The 20788-nt window shown below is 41.8% G+C and overlaps 1 protein-coding gene across 11 annotated transcripts in view; it reads left to right on the forward strand.

The window, feature by feature from the left end:
- Positions 1-20788, forward strand: part of LOC110977446 (polypyrimidine tract-binding protein 1-like) — a 90074-nt gene that overhangs the window by 53481 nt on the left and 15805 nt on the right. For 7 of the 11 annotated variants that reach the window (XM_022231601.2, XM_022231596.2, XM_022231593.2 and 4 more), the window contains 8 exons: positions 6131-6271; positions 7102-7248; positions 14000-14035; positions 15031-15153; positions 15893-16106; positions 16388-16446; positions 17019-17187; positions 19112-19210. In XM_022231601.2, the coding sequence (XP_022087293.2) occupies positions 6131-6271; positions 7102-7248; positions 14000-14035; positions 15031-15153; positions 15893-16106; positions 16388-16446; positions 17019-17187; positions 19112-19210 (988 nt within the window). The remainder of the gene's footprint in view (positions 1-6130; positions 6272-7101; positions 7249-13999; positions 14036-15030; positions 15154-15892; positions 16107-16387; positions 16447-17018; positions 17188-19111; positions 19211-20788) is intronic. The other 4 variants (XM_022231597.2, XM_022231594.2, XM_022231592.2 and 1 more) reach the window with 3 other exon arrangements.

Raw genomic sequence — 20788 nt, forward strand, 5'->3', positions numbered from 1 at the left:
CCGAAGACATTGAAAAATCGCCCGTATGTAGACACTGCTTTTTTAAAAGCACCCCGCAGGAAATGGTTAAACTAGTACCCATTTGCCCCATATATATATATTATACAGCCAAATATTGCGATGGACTTCTGCTTTTGATTCCTTTTTGCTGTTTCCCGACAATTTTTTTTTTATAAACAACACACAACGTTGAATCATTTAGCTCCTGTTGATACAAATGAAATAAAAACATATTTGTTTTCATCCAAAGTATGCCTCCCAAAAATGAGCATAGTTTTCGTAATTAATTGGAACCACAGCATGATATATACCGTACATGTAGTGTCAATTCTTGGCATTTCATAGGAGATTCATGCGACAGTAAAAGGTTTCGTGTCTGGCTGCAATTACACAAAGATGGGCAGAGCCGTGCTGCACTTGTCTTGTGTCAGTAACATGGACGGATGAATGACTGCACACGTGCATATCTCAAGGCTAGGGCAAATCTTAAGCCATCAAGAAGGCATCAGTGGGCCCTCCATTTTTTGTTACTGATATACTCAAAAGGCCAAGGGTTATGATTCAGTGTTTTTACAATAGTCAGTGCATTTTGAGGACAGTTTCTTTTCCAGTCCGCCTTCGCAGCTGTATTCTCCAGTCATATTTTGTTAAGAGCATGCAGAAAACACCGCCCAGAAATCAGTCAACTGATTTTTTTTTTAACCTGACCCTTTTCACATTTCGAGGGATCATTGGTCCAGGTGATGGTTTCACAGTACCTCAGGGCCTCTGTCTAACCTTTAAATTATGGACAACAAAATGTACACATCATGGCCTCATTTTCTTTTGGTCTCCCCAAAACCTTGCACCAAAGAACTTCTACTTCAGTGTTGAGCAACTCTATATTCGTACTGAAAGTGCACGCTTTGATGCTCTTTGTTAGCCCACTAATGCCACCGCAACCAATGACCGTACAGCAGATGACTAATTAATTGGATCATCCATTTACAAATGGTCATGTCTAATTATACTTGCATCCTCATCCGTCAAGCTTTTAAGTTAATGGGTTCCCTTCCCCCCCCAACCTATAAACTCTGCCTCTGTTGTTGAAGGGCAATTCAAAATGGCACAGTGGCAGGCATTAAGCGCTATGATAACCTATGCCACGATTGGGTTACCATGGGCATGCCATGGTAACAGTCACACATGTAGCCTGCAGGCACTGGGCAACAGTTGTGTGGTAAAACCCTGACTCCAGCTGGGGTCAAATCGGAAGGAACCTGTGACATTCAGTGAACGCTTCAGGAAGAAGCCTCAATGTTACATTGGTTTTTGCACAAAGAGTCCTGCATTTTTGTAGATTTTCCCAGATAATGTTTTCTCTTCTTTGCTGATCCATTCATGTTGTTTATATGCATAGCAATAAGAAACAATCCTTTTCTCAGAAATGTCATCAGTTAACTGAATTCTGGGTTCACAATCTGAACAGAAATACCCATGCACTAATCATGTCTTTCCTAGATGACTTCACAGCAACAGCGCCCCCAATTGTCGGGGAAAACATGGATAATTTTGATTGTTCAAAAGTGCATGTATGCACTTTTCAGAGCATTTAACCAAATAGGAGGGCGGAAGAATTCTCGTGCTTTGAAGAAACATACAAAGAGGCAGAAAAATTGTGTCAAAGAAAAATTCATTGCAGCTACACTTTAAACAGAATGAAATGAATAAAAGCACATTTATAGATGAACAAACACTCCAGTAGTTGTCACAAATGGGTACTTAAGATGCTACATACGTACATGTACGTTCTAACAATAATAACAATACATTTATAAAGCGTCAGTCCATTATAAATTACACACAATGCTCCTCGGCACTTCACTCTAGAAAGCTAAAAAAAAATGTAAAAGAAAAAAAAGGAAAAGTAACATAGAACAATAATGGAAAACAAAAGAACAATGTGTAAGCTCATGTAGTCAGCCATATTTACATTAATTAACCCTAACAGTCCCAAATCCTCCAATTTCAATACAATTTTATATACACCATATGGAGTTAGGGTTAATACCTACCTAGTACTCAAGAATATTCAGTGAAATTCTAACATGTCTTGCATTGAGAACACTCCTTGAAACTGGGTTTTGATGGTTTCTTTAACCCTAACCCCCCACCCACCCACCCCAACCCTAGCCCAAAAGTGCTCCCAATTTCCCAGAACTGTTTTCCAGAAAGGGAGGCACAATGACCTTGTGTGGACCTGGTTAGTCCACACAAGGTGCAATAATATTAAATGTGAACCTTTTTTGTTCATGGGTCCACACAGGCATGTAGCTCTGCTACCCATGCGATAGCGACGTATTGAAGTTGGTTTTATGGAAATGGTATGTTATCCATATTTACCAATTACCATGTACGAAAACACATGCAGTGGAAACCCCCAAAATGGCATGCACATCTGCCAGAGGAAAAAACACAAAATAGCTTAACCTTTTGTAAAGTGCAGTCTTCATTTTTTTTTTTTGGTTGGGAGGGAATATTGAAGTGGAATAGAGAATTTGTCACTTCTTTACGGCTTGAGTTGAAAATTTTATCCACTAGCCACATGTGTTTAAAGTGAAGAGACTTTCATCTCTTGTAGGCCCTACCATTCATCACCCGACCCCTCGACCGTGTCCATTACAAGCATAATTGTTCCAGGACAAAGCCACTATTTCTTTATTAATGTTGCATTACCCAGAGTTCATTTCCCATCGCCATGAAATTTTTACTTTGCTGCCGTCATCGCTGCCTGGCTTGGTGCAACGAACCGTGGCTTGACTGTAGCTTCTCCATATGGCACAGTTTAGCGATTGCACGCAAGCGTTAATATGCATAAATGTGTATGCGTGCATAATTAATGCCCCGCACAGTCACAAGGTATACGTGAGTGGGAAATAATTATTGTTTTGTACTCAAAGTTGAAAGAACAGTCCTCAAAATGATGCACATTGTGCTTTGGGAAAGCATCACTTTCACATACTTTATGTGCCTTTTAAATCATTCGCCAATGAAGTTGTGAATTCTGTTGACTAGACTGCATTGCGTTGAGACACAGTCTCTGTTCTATTTTTGCCATCAATTCAAAGCCTTGAGAGTTCACCATTCTGAAAGAATGGCTTCTTTGTGCTGCTGCTTGCCCCGTTTTACTGAGGGTTAACATGTAAATTTCCATGGTAACCCGCTGCATTCAAGGCACATGCTCAGATCTCATTTATTACAGCTGCGTAACCGAGAAAAAGATGAGTCCAAGCAGAAACAGGTCACCCCTTGCCAGACGAAACATCATGCGTCATTAAGCTGGTTTTCAGCCACGTCAGGCTTTGCCCCTCTGCTTTGCTCGTTGGTCTTTTCTGCCTGACCTTTCAAGGGTTTGCCCCTCAATTCCCCCCTTAGAAATCCAATGATTCAGCAATCCTGGCACAACAGGTGCTACGTGTGTGTTCGCATTTATGTACAGTATGCTAGCAGATTTGGTATTTGATCAGTTAATTGGTTTGAACAGACCAAGCAGATATGTGGCCAGTTCATTTAGATTTGCTGGTAATTATTTTATTCCAAACTGAAATTCGTATGCACTGTACTTGTACCCTTAACATCTAAGATTTATCAAGTGGTAAGACTTTCTTCAGTGTAAACGAGAACAAAATGAAGCCGAATGAAAAAAAATCCAGTTCGTGTAAATGCTTGATGGAACGCCCAAGCAAATTATGGTGAAATTGGACAGAGTTAAGAAGAGTTGATGAAGTGAACGATATGGATTCCTGCTGTGGCGACATCCTAATTGTTTGGCCACTGCACGTGACAACTGAGGCCGTGTCCAAAATGGGTTTCCAGAGCTACGGTTAGGTCCATTGTCTGTGAGTCTCCATGTATTTCCAATGGAGTGAAGATCCGTAGCCCTGTAGCTCTAGACAACAGATTCGGATGTAGCCTAAACCACTGGTGGGGTGGTGCATCGGTTTCTCATGGGCAGGTGTCACTTGTGTCAGAGCCAGGTATTTTCAAACACAGTCCATCATATTTACTCCTCAACAGAATGCTGCCACCTGAGCTAGTCTGCTCAAGCCTCCGTTGGCATTGCTCCAGAAAATAAAACAAGTTACTTTGGACAAATTTATCTTGGCAGTTGAATAATTGTGGTTGATTCCTGTCCATCGCATGCCGATTTTTATTGGAAACCCCCCCAAATGCACAATGTTAATGTTGATGAAAGGTTCATGTTGGCTATGATACATGTAAAGTGTTGGTGCAGATGATCGGAATGCTCCTATTGCTAGCAGGGTCCATGTTCAAAGCCCTCACTGAACAATATGAGCACAGTCTGCATATCATTGGAGTCATCAGTGGGTCGTGTACTTTCTAATAGTCAGCCCCGGCCTTGCCGCACTTTCTATGCATTAACCACCTGTTGGTATTTCTGCATATTATTAACAGGATCCCAAGGCCGGTTCCTTGTTAATAACACTCGCTGCCTGTGTACAACGGTCCTTTTGAATCAGGTTGGAACTGTTTACAAATTCAGTTGGGCAGATGAGAGAAGCCTTACTGCTGTCCATTTCTTTGTCCGTGCACAAAACACTTGGGCTATGTCTGAGACCTGAATATTGGCCAGTGTTTGAAAAGGTGCACCCTGATGTTTGCGCCCCAACCTAACAAAATGTGTCCTAAGTCACCTGAGCCACTTCAGCGTTGTAGCCTTTAAAAAGGATCTTGCGCAGTGGAAAAGGACAGGAACCCTTAACATTTTTCTCCTACATTTTTATCCGTTTTCAGCAGAATGCCAAACGGAGTGAGACATTAAAACAAAGAGCCATTTTTTTCCTGTCTAATGCAAACTAAGTCAACTTAATAGATAAGTGGCCTCAAGACTCACTTTGTGGGATCTGGTAAGACCTCTGCATACACTGTGATCATAGTCACTATTAATTTGCATAGACATTTGGTGATTGTGAATGCTGGGATAAATGGCAACAAAGACGGGTAAACATAAATGATGTAACCGGCCACAATGTAATTCTTATGTTTCCTCCTTCCCTTTCTTGGCAGTGAATAACATGTTTATTGCCCTCTGGGGTGCGTATATTGCCCTCTAGGGTGCGTTTATTGCCCTCTTGGGTGCAAGCAGTGAAACAGAAAATGGCAAGGCTGGCTGTTCCTCTGATAGAGCATGTGTTTTATATTCCTCCATGGATAAAGGAAGGACATCTGAACACGTGCAATCAGTTAATTGGATGTTGACAAGTAATTTATACATGCCTTTCATACTTGTATCCTCAAGGCCTGGCTCTGTATTGATTAATAAAAAAAAGTGGGGCGGTGTTGAATATGACAAATCTAATGGTCTTTATAGAGAATACACTGTACATGTATATATGTGTAGGCTCATGTATCTTCCTAGAGAATGTCACTTATGAAGTACTGGGAAGTTTTGTGTAATTGCAATGATTTAATCAGCGGAGTAGTTGAAATATATTATGTTTCTGTATCTTTTGTTCAGTGATGGATGTAATTACAGTTTATCCTAAAACTTTGGGCAAGCAAGTACTGCCCAGTTAAACTGTAAATGGCAGTATGCGTGACTTACAAGGTTTCAAAGCGGACACATTCGTTGATCCACAGATATGACCCAGTAAACACAAACACACAAAATTGAGTTGTTGCTACTTTTCTGAGAAAAGAGGGCTACTCCTCAGCACATTTCAGTGCCTAGCACTTTCAGCATCTCCTTCAAAATCAGACTGTTTTATTTCCCGTTGATCTCGTGATCAGTGGTACAAACTCATTCTGAGTTTAAAATCGGACAGTATTTGGTTGCACTTCATGTTTCTGACACATTGTGGTCTTAAGCCATTTCAACAGAAATGAGAGTTTGGATACAGTCTGTACGCAACAATGCTTGGCTCTCCAGCCCATTACACGGACTGGTTCTGCAGGTTAAAATGATTTGGATTTTGTGTTTGAAGGTTTCCGTCGAAGTATTGGATAGATCAGACAATGCTGTTGGTGTTTCGAATTTCGTTCAAGTTTTTACATGTACTTTGTCGACCCTTTTTCAAGCACGACATATTTGTAATTCTCTTTTCGCCGGTTGCTTTCTTGGTTTATCCAGGCTAAGAGGGAGGCAGCGCCCCCCTCCCGTGTGGTCCACATCCGCAACCTCGCACCCCACGTCACCGAGGCAGAAGTGGTCAGCCTAGGTGCGCCGTTTGGCAACATCAAGAAGGTCCTGTGCATCAGAAACAAAGGCCAGGTAAGGGAAGAGCGTTCGGACTGAAAGAGGAGGTACATCGAACTTGAGGTTTGCCTGGAAGTACTGTGAGGTTTCATGGGGTATTCTGGGGTACATTGGGGTAAAATTTTCAGTTACTGCTTAAAATGGGTGTTTGGTGGGTGGCCGGTCTTTTAAGGGTGTTGGGTCCGGCATCATGTTGTAGCTTTTTACTGTATAATTTGTAGGTAATTTTATTTTAGTCGTAAGGTCATAGTATTTGCGTGTTTTATTTATGTACAGCCTGTTGAGATCTGTTTTATGATGTAATGGGCTTTAAACAATAAATATTATTATTGATTATTATTAAAATGCAAATGCACATTGCAGTTTTTTCTGCACGTCCGTACTGTAGATGAACAAAAAAAGCTGACAGTCAATGGATTTTTAACATCAATAAGGGAGTGTGGCTGAGTGGTTAAAGTTTGTGACTTGCGATCAAAGGGTCAGGGGTTGGAATCCAACTGTGGCCACAGTTTGTTGCCGTGGGCAAGCTGCTTCACCCTACTTGCCTCTCTACAACAAAGGGTACGGAAGGGTGCTTGCATTAGACAGGGACCAACCTGTGATGCGCTGACACCCCTTCGATTGATCATTTCATGCCAGTGAAACCAGAGTTACATTTTTGTAAAGCCTGCCTGACAAGTCACGTTAGTTTGGGAAAGACTTTGCGTCAACATTTTTTGTGCATTAATTACGAGCTGAACTATTCAAAATTAGATGTATTCCACAGGCAACATGTAAATCTGTGGTGTTCCACGAGGTGGACATAACAGATTTCTTTGTGACTGAAAAGTGATTTCCGTTTTCAGGCCTTCATAGAGTTAGCCGATGTCAGTCAGGCCACCAAGATGATCGCCTACTACAACCAGGTCACGACCAACCTTCACGGCCAGCCGGTCTTCGTTCAATTCTCGGAACACCAGGAACTGAAGACAGACAACTCGCCAGCACATCAGGTAGGTTCATCGGCACCCAACAGGGCAGCTTTCCAGTGTGGACACCTCAAATGTGTTTGCAGCCCTGGAAGGTCCCTTTGAGAAGGGATAGGGGCTTTTAGACATTAGTTAGCACGGTCTTTGTCTTTTGCAGTAGGTGGTTAATGATACCGTCTTTAGGCCCACACTTTGGATGCTAAGCAGCAAGTGTTGCCTTGTAAGTTTACTTGCCAAACAAAAATGTTGCTGCCGACCTGTGTCTATTGAGTAAAGCCCTTGTCCCCACCAAAACCAGTGTCCTTTGCGGTTCTGTGAAATTTGTGACGCCACCAAACAAACTATTCAAGTAACGTGTTGCCACAGCTACTTTTGAGTTCAGACCTTTGAAAGAGTCATGCTAAATTTAAATCTCTAGGAACTTAACAGTTTGCCCGCGTATAATGTCCATTTTCGTCAGGATGCCAAATTCAGCAGCACACAAAAACCAAGAACTCTGGTTCCCTTTTTCCCTAGTTCACTTAACATGTAAAATTGTATTACTGAAAAAAAGGCCTGAAGACTTGGGGGGGGATCTGATCGATTTATCCCGTGGCACCTGACTTGAAATGGGGCAAACATGACAACCATTTGGAAACACACAAACAGCATCCCATCATCTTGCAGTGGGCTTTGCCATATGGGTCTCTAGGTTCCGGTAGATGCAAAACTGGTGACATTTCAGCTCAGAATGTAGAAAAATCGTTCCCTGGTCATGCCTGCTTTTGGAAAAGTCTTTTAATAGGACTCTGGTGATACCAGTTTTCAGAACGCTGTCCTCTATTGTCGTCAAGAAAGTTTGAAAAAGTCTACCCATCTAAAATTTCAATCATCCCACTCTCACATACTGTCATCTGTCGATAGTCTGTACTTCAGGTCATGGAAATGTACATTCAAGGGTTGTAGAATTTAGTCTTGTCCATGTATTTTTTCTGGTGTTCGCATTCCTTTTTTTCTGCTGCTACTGTCCAAATACTCTGCAGTACAGGTGCATGTATAACTGGTTAAACTTGACAGGATAGCCGGAAGAATATTATCCAGAAAATGTGTGAAAGGTCCTCAGCCTAAATGATGGGAACGCACATCCATGTTGTTCCTCAGCAACCTCAGACTTGTGGGCCAATTCAGCTGGCCAAGGCACACGACACCCTGTTAATAGTCAGTTTGGTTTTAATGTTTAACAGGAAAGAAACTAGACACTGAAGTCAACACTGTCATGAAAAAAAGGGGGGGCCTTTGTATGTGCACAGACATGCTTGTTATCGTGAGTGCCGGTCGATTGACAACCTGTCATAAATGGCCATTGCTTCCTGAGGGTTGAAGGTTTGTGGGATATTTCTTAATTGCCTCCAGCTGGCATTACGAAACACTTGGTGGCAGCAAACAAACCAGTCCTTTCTAACAGTTCTGAGCATGCAGGCTTTGCTCGGAGCATGCCTGCGTCGTTCTGAGCATGCAAAAATACTGTGAAGAAGGACTGGTATGTCTCCTGCCGCCAGCGTCTCAAAGTCTCCTATTGATAGAATGACAGTATGGTATTGGATGTTAACACAGTTATACATACTGAGACGTGTCTTCGACGAGCACATCAGGTTTTCGATGTACAATCACAGTACAGTACAGCACATCCACACCAACCAAGCCAAACTTGGCCTTTCCTTAGTAACTCACTGGGAAGCTGTCCTCTCATGCGCACCTTAACATCCAAAGTCATTAACATCCGATTTGTTGCTCCGAGCCGACCCCAGTCGCTGTTCCGTCTGAAGACAACACTGTAGCCAGTGCCCGCTCGCCTGGCTGCTCAGTAGAGTTAACTGGATTTTAATTGATTCACACCCCTCCGAGGGAGACACAAGAGTGCCGGGCAAGAGTGATCATTGACTCGATAAATGGCTTCGAGATTCTGGGCAAAATGGTTAAAGGTAGCTGCAGTTGGTTTTCCAGTCTGATTGAAGCAACTGCCCCTGGAGTTGGATGATGTACATGTATTTGAAGAAAAGAAACTGGCAACTGCATTTTCAATCGCGCTTGTTCCCTGTCAGGAAATAATGAATATTCTTTATCTTTATTGTCCATTTTCAAAAAAATGTAAGCTTTAAAGTCTGTTGTAATAACCACATATTTAAAATTCACTAAAATTGAAATGATATTATTAGCACATATTTTTTTCTGAAGCACACCTACGTATCCACCATTGCTGTTATGCAAGGCATTAAGTCTTTGCTACCTCCGCTCACCAGGCCCACAAGTATTGTAGTTTAACAGATTGGATAAACTGCATAACTGTCCATAGGTTTGAGAGTTCCCACCCAACTCCCTCAAGAAGAACATCACTATTGATCTGCATGCCATAGGTTTCAGATTTCAAAAGGACATTCACAAATTGCCAATAATTTCACTGAAATTGTGATTCATTATTTTTCATTTTAAGATATTCTTATTTTTTTCATTTTGCAAGTATCCCGAATCAGAAATGGCATCTTTCCCCAGTGTAATTACTTTAACAAGTGGTGATGCCATATTTCAGCCATTTTGACTCCCTTGAGCGGCAGCCTGTCTGAAGGGGTTGTTATTTGAGCTGCTCTGAGTGTTTTTCTTGTGAAGACTTCCTATTGAATATTACTCAGTCATTTGTCACTATTCCCCCCCAATAGGTCTGTTCGTTCTGAATTTCATGCACTTATACTCCCATGAAAGACCTGGGTTCCAAACTATCTTGCCCTTTTTGGGTCATTATTCTTTTAAGGATTCCATTTCTTGTTCGTTGCTGAACTTTTTTCGAAGGTGACACATTGGGTTAACAAGAGCAAATCCAGGCCTTTTTTGTTGAGTCTCCTCAAAACTCAGTGAAATGGAAATCCAATTCATGGCCATTTCTCGAGTCTGTGAAAACAGTATTTATTATTTAGCGCAGCAGGCTCGACATAATCCTCTCCCGTCGTAATGCCCAATCAGAGTTTGCCGTCGAGAGGAGTGCCAGGAGAGCATTCAGGAGATTTTAAAGGGTTAGCAAAGATATTTTTCAATGAACTGATATAGAAAAGGGAATTTACTTGCAACTTTCCAAAAAGCAGAATTCCTGCATGAATAAGTTTCAGCTCCCAAAAGGATTCTTTGAAAGAACCTTTTGGACCGATTTTTGGACCCCGGATTTATAAGACAGAGAAGAGGCCCTCAGAACTCTGTGTGTGTTTATACATTGGGAATTGCAAGTACGCTTTAGTCATTGGCAATGTTGTGCCTGTAATTTGAGCAGTCTTTGAAATGAAGGGCTCCCGAAATACCGGTAGGTCAATTTCCATTACCGAGAGGGTAAGCACTTATACAATGAGATTTAGTGTTGTCTCGGATCTCAAGGCTCAGGTAGAACTAGGGAGTGTGTACCAAGTGTCTGCTCCCGTTACAAAGCTGAACATGTGCTTTTAAGTGTCAAGTAGGTTTATGACTGGTATGAGCAATGATGCGACAACAGTGGCCATCAATACATTTGGCTGCATGCAGACACTGAGTAAGAATAGATGATGTTTCTTTTGTTCGAAGGGATGACATAAAACTTTGCAGTGGTGTCAACTTGACAACTCTGATTGGGGAGATATCTCAGCAGTAACCTCAAGCAATCACTTGCAGATCCTGGGCTTATCGGAGAGTTGGGAAAAATATCTCCCTCCATTCTGTTTAGCGTCCGTATGCTTGGCAAAGTCAAGCAATGAAAGGACGCAGGAATGGAGACTGTGCGTCCCGTTAAGCACAGTGTTTCCAAATTTATGTCAGGAAGCCGATGTCTAATGGATGTCACTGAGGGGTAGATCGGCGCTCCGTCAATTCATCAGAAATGGCGGAAGGAGGAGCGAAGGGACTGAAGTGATCCATCACATTGGTTGCGAAAGCCAGACGCTGCAGCGGCCTGTGGAGAAAAAAAAATTAGTCTTAACTTCTACATGATAGGAGGTCTCAGTTTGAAAACTTGAGCATTGTTCTAGGACATGTATACTGGCCATCCATCCCTAGCAGATGCCTTTCTGCAGCGTTGATTTTGCAATGTGGACGTAGAGAGAGTAAAAATGAAAATGGGTGGGCTGTATTTCTCCCTTTAAGTGTGCCGCCAAACAAAAATGGGTTTTTGTTGCCAAAGTAGGACAGGTCCAAGAGAGCAAATTATCGGTGACGGGCCGACTGCATTAAGCATGCATGACGTTTCCTGCGAGAAGGTGTCATGTTAACTTGGCACGACCGGCAGCCGTGAAAATGTGGCGCTCGGGCGGTGGGGAATATAGCTGTTGTCAAGGCAACTGGGAAAAATTGTCACCCGAGCCTGAATTTCCCTCCTGGTGTGAATGGCTCTCAGCGTCCAGGCGCTGTGTTAATCAGTTCGGTCGAGAGTGGGTGGGGGGGGGGGACCGGGGTTCCCCTGTAGTGTAGGGGTGTGAATACTTTTGATTTTGGAAGTCAAGGGAGACCAGTGTCTCAAAGCTAAATTGCAGCTTGATTTACCACGATAAAGGAGGATACGCACATGCTTGTGATATTTGTCCAAGCTGAAAGTACCGAACGATGTGAAATACATATAAGGCCAACCGATGTTTTAAAATTACTCTCGCAGTACATGTAGATTAAAGTCTATCAATTTTTGCATGCCTACAAGAGAAGAAGAACGAGCAGCATTTACAACTTGTGTTAGTTACCAACCTCTCCATGCTGTGCCCCATTTTCAATCTTAATGTGAAAAAAAAATTGTGTGGATCCGGTGACATTTCGGCTTGTAATCCTTCCACTTCACTTTGCTAACGAGTCAAATTTGGCCAGCAAGGCTGTATTCCTTTGCCTTGGGGAACTCATTGGAGTTTTGCCTGGGGATATCCCATACAATTGACCCGCAAGGTCTCTGGTTCAGGCTTAATTACTCTCAGTAACAGACTTGTCATGGCCCAACCCAGACAGACAGTCAAAACAACTTATCCCAGCCCCAACTGCTCTGCACAAACCACACACACACACACAAAAAAAAAACACCTGAGAAGGTAAACACAATGGTAGACAGGGGCATTGTTCACCTGTTTTTAGGAGGCGCAGGTCCATGAAAAGCTGGGGGGGGGGGAATCACACACCTGTACAGTGTGTGGGGAGAAACTATGTACATGTACAAATGTTCAGCCCAAATTGTTGGAATCCACACAGCTTGATTGATGGTGTGGCCAAGGGGATCACACTCAGGCTCGTTAGGGGACAAGAGAAATGTGACCATGGGCATCCCTGTTGATTACTATGCTAGGGTGTATTCAAGTGCCAAGCTGCTGCACCTTTTTGTGTGTGAACAAAACACTGTTACTATGATTTATCGAGAGGTTGTTATTTTGGCACCGTGTGTTGGGTGGTTTTTTTTTTTTTTAGTCAGAATTTGTCTGCGTCTATGGATGTATATACATGTGTAACGTGTGCATGTAGTCCCTGCTCTGTGGTTGCTCTACCCTGATATTATACTGTCCTTATCAACTGACGCACACGTACCAGCTGTTGCCCAGTGCCTGTCCTCAAAAAAGGACAATTTGTTTTTGGTTATATCTTGGTGTGATTTCATACGCTTTAGCCTCAGATAATCATCGTCTAGTTTTCCCCCTTCCATGCTACTGAAGTCGTCATTTTACTTTCCTGTTTCTCATCTCACCTCTGTCTTGAAATCACTAACATGTGGTGACATCACTACCATGTGGTGACATCACTAACATGTGATGACATCACTAACGTGGTGACATCCCGCTGAAGTTGTTCCACGCTGCATTGTTTCCAACATGCTGTGTCTGTCAGAGTGCGGTGCAGGCCATTCGTCCTGATTTGAAATGAAGGTTCATTTTAGAACTTGAAAAACTGTGAGAGTTTGAAACCCATTTCTTGATTTGGTATCTAATAGCTGATTCTGTCTCTAGATTCTTGAAAAATCTTCCTTTCCTTTTTTTTTTCGTTTTGAACATAAAAACTCCTTGCCCAAACTCTGCTTAAAAGTTAAGACATTGCTACTTTTTCTGTCATGTTGGCAGTGCCAAAGAAAACCTCGGAAACTCATTAAGCCAGCAAAGACACTGAATAGAACCTGTACAAGATTGCATCCTATTGCCCATGGAGAGATCCGTGAATCATGTGTTAATGCTTTGAATGCTAACATTTTTTTTTCTTTCCGTCTTGTTTCTCTCTCTTCTCATTTCTCCCTCTCTGATTCTCTCTCTTCCCCCCTCCCACCTTTTCCCCTATTTCCATTTCATCTCATCGGAAATCCTGAAATTCCCGTCTGCATTTTATGTTCCCATTTTGTACTTTTTTTCTTCATTTCATATCATTGCCCACGCTTTGTGGATAATTTTTCATCTTTCTTTTTTCGACGTTCCTCTTTAAAAATGTGTCCCCTGTTCTGGCTCCACATTCTTTCTTCCCCTCTCCCGTCCCTCTCCAACCTTAACACAAACTCACTTCCGTTCTGCCCCACGCCCTCGTTCTTTGTGAACGTGCATTACAATAATTTCATATGATTGCTCATTCTCATGCCAAATTAAATATTTTATGCCCGCTCTGTCACAAATCCTGCCCCTTGCGTGTCTGTGTGTGTGTGTGCATCGGCTTGCGTCATCCCTGTTTGGAACTATTTAATGACTGAAAATTGATCTCTGTTTTCCTCCTCACAACGTGACTCCACCTGCACTATAACCCCCCTCCCGACCCATTCTCCCAATATATTTTCTTCCTGTAGGATATTGGAATCCACAGTTCAAAGTATCATGCCACGGTACTTTTCCCTTATAAGTCGTTATCTGTGTTGACCACTTAATGTCTGTCATGAACAGCGGCTTGGAAACTATAGTTTTAGAATTCAATTTTTTAAAATTGTTTTTACTGTAGGATATAGTGAATGGAAATACTCAAAATACACCCAAATGAGGTTATTGTGATTCAGATTGCTTGGATTTGATTGGATTCTTGTTAGATACACAGTGTGTAAATCTTTCCAGTCATGATATTGGTTGATGTTACATGTGCTTTGTACGCTACTTGACTTTTACTGTAATAGTTCTAAGCTGAAAAATAAATGGGTCATAAGTGTAATCAAAATCAATAAATCATGTCATAGTCAAATTAGAAATACAGTCACTTTTTAATTACTCGGTAAGTCGAAAGGTTTTCATATTTCAATATCTGAAATTTTGTATTTTTTCTTTTCTTCTTTCCCCATTTCCCCTTCCGTCTTTTATCTCCTCAAAATGTTTTGTTCATGCAATACCTTGACTTCCAAATAAAACTCCCCATTCATCTGATCAACTCCCCTACCGTTTGTCATGACTTCCCATCACACCGGTCCATTCCATTCCTTTCTGTTTTTGTTCTTTTGATGTCCCATGTCTTGCCCTCACCCCCTTTTTTTTTTGAATTACATTCGGTCGACTTTGCCTGGCCACCCACACTTCATCATCATCTTTTTCTTTCCGCTGCTGTGGTGTTCGATCCACTTCGTTGTCTCTCATTGGCTGACCCCACCACTCTGCGTCTGCTTTTCATCATTGACACCTGCCTTTCTCTTCTCTCAACCCCGCCTGCTCTCTGACTCCGCCCTGCCCTTTGACATCGACCCCTTTGCGTCCACTTCCTTCAATTGTCTGTCACACCTTCCAACCACACCCACTTTCCCCAATCCACCACACCACCATAAACCCTTCTCCCACCAACCACACCCACCTTTCATCCAACCCCCCCCACCCTCTCTTTTCCTCTTCTCCTTTCTTGTAGACGGTAGCGGTACAGGCTGCCCTGGCTGCTGTCAACGCCGTGCTAAACAGCCCCTCCTCTGCCGGGGGTCTTCTCTCTGATAGCGACTCCTCTTCTGGCTCTCTGGACAAGAACACTGTCTCTGTTGGTGTCACTTTTCTTTTCGATTTTCACCTTTTTATGTACATTATTTTTTTTCTCCTTTATCTCTGAATGTAACTATTGTGCTCCTCTGAATCTGTACCTCTTAATCTTATTTCCAGTTCTGCCTCGGATTTCAATAGTTGTGGAGTTTGACAAAAGATGTGGTTTAAACAGAAAATAAAAGAATACTGATGTCAAAATATAAAAGTTAATCTCCAATGTTTGCTTGTTTTTTGTTAAAAGAGAAAAGAAAATCAATTCAATATGCATTTAAATTTTTTTTATTATAATTATTTACAATTTGCTGTGTTAAAGAAATAGATATTAACTTGCAACTTTTGTATTGAATACAAGAAATCCCTTCGGGTAGTTTTGTTTGAAACGTTTATGGATCCTGTCGAATCTTCCACCGTACAGGAAACCATTGACACATTGTTTGTACATGTTCTAGAACTTTAAGGGACCTTGAGACTGAGATAGAGGCTGAGCTCTCAAACCATCCATTGGTATTTGAAGTATCTGGGAGGGTTAGGTATGGTTTATGGGTCGGTTTGCCTAAACCTGTTGTTTGTCGAGATTAAAAGTTAATTTGTCACTTAGTTTATTCACATTTCTGTTGCCTTTGTATCTTTCCGTCCCGTGAAAAATGTGTAAAGAGCTAAAAAAATAGTTAAATGAATCCAGCAAAATCAAAGAAACTAATATGAACACGAATTCCCTTGTATTTTCTGATGTACAGTGCGTGGCAGCCCAGGCAGCAATACAGGCCACCCAAGCCCTCCTGCCCCAACACCAGCTGTCCCCACCCAAGGTGGCCGACAGCCCTGGGGGCCCCCAGCACGTCCTGCGCGCTGTGGTAGAGAACATGATCTACCCAGTCAATGTGGACATCCTGCACCAGATCTTCTCCAAGTACGGCACGGTGCTGAAGATTGTTACCTTCAACAAAAGCAGTGAGTTGAAGGGCCGGAGAGATTCCCTTTCTTTCCTTCTTTCTTTTTCATGAACCCCACCTTGGTAATTCAGTTTTGGTTATATTTGTTGCCTCCTTTACAAATAAGTCACAAACGGCCTGGGTGCTGGTGTTTTCCTTCAATATTTGATGTGTTCCCCCCCCCGTCAGATTTCGTCAGATTTTACTTTGGCCAAATTTCACACTCTCCCTGCAGTGGAGCATTCTGATGCAAAAGACTTCAAACGTTTGACTTGTTTTGACTGTTTACATCTTTTTCAGATGTTTTTCAGGCCCTCATTCAGTTTAGCAACAGTGCAGAAGCCACTCAGGCCAAAAGTGTAAGTACCCATTTCGAAGCGAGGATCGCCGGTTAAATTCTGGTCTTAGGATTTTTCAACTGAACTTCTTTTGAAAATTCTTATTTTTTCATGATCTCCACAAACGTATCCTTCTGTTGTGCAAACGCAAACATTTTCTTTATCCAGAGTTGCCATAGTTATGGAAAACCTGGAAAGAGTAAAAAAAAAAAGTCGAACTTAATAATGAGGTTGGGAAAAAGTCATATCAAAAGGGCACAATGTCAAAAGTCGTGGAAACGTTAGACATTTTGCAAGGACCGGTTGATTTTTTAAGCCTTGAACTACACGATGAGAATCTGATATCTACACGTTGTACGTGCACTGTTTTCAAGCTTCAGTCTGAATTTAGATGAACTACTTGCTGGTAATGGATTTGAATAATTTTGTTGAGGAAAAATCATCAAAAATTCATGGAATGTTATTGTCCCAACAGTGCAGTGGTTTGTTATATTCATGCACACACAGCAGTTGTCACTGAGATGGCAACCCAAATTTCTGTGTTTTTCAATAACCACCAATCCCCAGTTTTGCTGTTCTGTCTGTCCGTTTAGACCTTAGATGGACAGAACATCTACAATGGCTGTTGTACCCTGCATATTGAGTTCTCCAAGCTTCCAGCCTTGGTGGTCAAGTACAACAATGACAAGAGTAGGGACTACACCCGGGATCTGCCCTCCGGAGACGGCATCGCCACCCAGGATGGCTTTGGTGGAATCGGGGGTAAGAGAAGGGAGGAACATGGCCCGTGGAACACCCTGGTCGTGTCCATTTGCTGCATTCGAAAATTGCCCGAAAGCCAATTGCTGCATTCGAAAATTGCCCGAAAGCCAATTTTGCAGTGGAGAAATGTTGCTTAGAAAATTCTCTTGACCAGCAAGGGAAGAGAGAACAAGTCAGCCTATTTCATCCACAATTTGCTGAATTGCTCAACAAATTAATGAAGCTTGACAGATAAAGGCCGAAATGTTGGACACAACATTCAGAATTTTTTTGCGTTGCTCAGAAAAAAAAGTTGTGACAAATGTCAGGCAAGATCTCCTCATCCGCCGTTTTATATAACCACTTAACAGATTCAGTTGCTCTTTGGAAATAAGATAAAGCAGTTGAGAAAAAGATTTAGGAGATGAAGCATGCCTTTGGCAGTTACCTATTTCTGTGAAGCTCAAATCATTCACGCTGAGCCAAACGTTTGCGTAACCAGTTACGAATTCCTGTTTTCTCCACCCCTCGAGAAAAAAAAAATTATTCAGATATAGACAAAATAGCAAAGGTTTGATTGCAGTTCGTATTGCTGTGCTTCCGTTTGTGACTCACAGTGAATCTGTGAAAGCATCTGAATCCCATTACTATTTCTGATGTTTCTAACCTTTGGCAAGCTGAACAAATCATTAGAAACGCATGTCATGGGTTGAGTTTTCGCTGAACTCCTCTGAGATATCCATTCTGCCATGTAATCAGGGAATGAGGGTCACACGCATGTTGTCCTTGGGTCTTGCTGTGCCTTGCAGTTACCCCTGTGCTGGTAAACCGTTCAGTGCGCCGTGCTTCAGTGATGTGCTTGTGTACTGTTGCTTTGCTTTTGTTTTTCCCAGAGGGAGTTTTAACGCCACAGTCGACACCTCTGGAGTTGGCTGCTCTTTGCAGTGCATTAACATGTAGCTCGGGTTGATGTCTGGCAATGAAAAAAAAGGCTTGCTAACAGTGAGCCATTTGTGGGTTCGATTTGAATGGTATCCTTTGCCCTAGACTTTGACTCGAGTGCCCATTCGAAGCCACCAGATGCTGTTGCATAACATAATCAAGTATTTTTGAGAAAAGTCTTAAAAACTAACAGACTTTCAATTCTCATCCGTCAACAGTGAAGAGCTAATTAACGTTTGTCATCTTGTTGGCCGATGTCTACAGGTCATCAGAAATAAGATTTCTTGAGTCAAGTCATATACTTGGCAGGAATTAAGTTCTCGAACCCAGAGAACTCCAAGTTTAATATGTCGATCATGTGATAACGTCAGGTCATCAGATAACGTTCCAGTTGAACCCACAGAGGGCATACAACTAGTTGCAATATGGCCTGGTTCACTCTTATGCTCTGTATCACCCCCTCCCCATTCATCATTTTGTGTTTCACTCTCACAATGATGTTATTTTCCCACTTCAAGGCACCGTTTATATGTTACTGTTTTTGTAAAAAGCCTAACCACTCAGTTCTTGTCTTGCAGTGGGAAGTGTGGAATTTTATGTCACAATTTCAGTGTTTTATTTTGACCGTTACATGTTTTTACCGTCACAATTCCAATGCAAGTGTTCTCGTGTTTGGGTACTTCATGGGCTGCGTTTAATGAATCGTAAATGATTCTAAATGTTTTGAAAATCATATCTGTTGAATTCTACATGCAGTGCTAAGATACATGTATATTTAGAGATACTTTTTCCTTGCATGAAAATCATGATAGAAACTCCGCTTTCAAGGAAACAAATCAACAAATCTCCTCAGAATAACCCCTTGACTGTACTGTGGTTCCTTTAATTGTTTTGTTTTTTACTACAAATGGTGTAAACATTCTCCTCAGGGGAAAAAAATAGTCTGTGATGAACTGGAACAATAATCCTCCGGTGGTTGGCATATTTTTTCCCCCTAACATAGGACATGCGATGATGCCTAATGCGTTACAGATGGCGTCTCTCAGTACGTCACCGTTTAGTCCGACAGCTGCCACACTAGCAGGCTTCCCCACGGCAGCAGGTACAGAACCAAAAAAGCGAAACCCAAAAGATCTTCAGGAAGCTGTATCTCTCTCACTCTCTCTTCACCTTCTGGCTTTGTTCTGAAACTTACTCAGCTTCTGATTCTGCCTTGCCAAATTCAAACTTCAGCTTTTCTGGTTCTCACCTCTAAATTTTTTTTTTTTTTTCAGTGTCCCACCCCTATCTCTCGGCTTTGGAATGATCCTCTGCTTTGGTCTCTGTATGTGTCGTCCGGATAGTACCACTATACTTAAAGGGGTGTCTCACTTGGCAGTTTGTTTTTGATTCAGACACCAAACAGTTATTGATTGATATAAAAACAACTGAAAGTTGTACTCATAAATTAAAACTAAACACGGTAGACAACTGTTTTGAATACTAGTTGCAAACGTTTGTCCACTGAAGAATTTTTTTTTTCATTGATATGTTGACTCTTTTGAAAATTTCTGCTGTGGTTTTGTTTTTCAAAGTATTCAGTCTTAAATTTTTAAATACACTTTAGTTCACTTGTTCTAGGATTGTTTTGGCAGATGTACCTTAACAATGTGTCAGTGTTTGGTTAGCTATCATGGCCATTATTACATGCTGCATTATTCCACTGTACTCGTTGCATGTTCCTATTAACTAACTGACAATATACATTTGATTGTTTGAAATGCAAGCCGTCAAGAGATATAGTTATATTTCCATCACTGTGGTATAATGTTTGACTATAAGTCAATTTTTAGCCACTGCTTTTCAGTTCTTTTTTTCGTGTCATGTACATGTAACTCCATCTTGTGTTCAACAAAGCTTGTTTAGCAACTCCTAGAATGACAAGAAATAAAGGCTCCAAAAGCACCTTTTTTTCCCAGTTCTTCCCAACTGTTTCAGCAATGGAGAATTCAGTCACGATCTTCTGCCAAAGCGAGGGGTGGAAGGGTCTTGAAGCTTCAGAGGAGGTTTTGCTTTTAGGGAGATTGTGAAGAATCCTTGAGGTTTCCATGGGACATGCTCAAATCTGTGACCTCCTGCTGATTTGTGCAGAGACATTTACCCAGTTTTCCTTCAGGTGTCACTTTGTTTCAGTAAAAGCCACAAGAAGAACAAAATTCCGGCTCTGACATGTCACTGTTGTAGAGCTGCCGTTGTCAGGTTACCTTGGCTTTCATCTGAAACTTTAGGGGAAGGAGAGAGTTTTCAAAGTATAAGACAGCAGACTTAGCAGCTGTGCTCTCTGAGCTGAGTGACATGTACATCAACCTTCCTTGTTGGCCTCCCAATATGTCCGAAAGAAATAACTGGCAAATAAAAACTTATTTCACTCAATTCACTCCATTGGAGGAGACAGGTCACAGCACATTGAGAAAGCAATGTCAGACGTTATGCCACGTTGCGCTGGAGCAAGTGTCGTGAGCAGAGCATTAGCACACTTTGCTCTGCTGTCCCGTTTTAACAATCCATGTTTCCCTCATTCTCATGTCATTTCACTTTTCCAAAGTATCCCAAAGCAGTGAAGCGTCATGTCACTTTTGAAACAAAGAAATTCATAGTTTGGTGCCGTGTTCAATTAGGAGTAGCTCCACCGCCTTCTCCT

Source organism: Acanthaster planci, linkage group LG12 (assembly GCF_054643075.1).
Source record: "Acanthaster planci isolate LZ-2023a linkage group LG12, COTS_SCS, whole genome shotgun sequence".
Taxonomy (NCBI): Eukaryota; Metazoa; Echinodermata; class Asteroidea; order Valvatida; family Acanthasteridae; genus Acanthaster; species Acanthaster planci.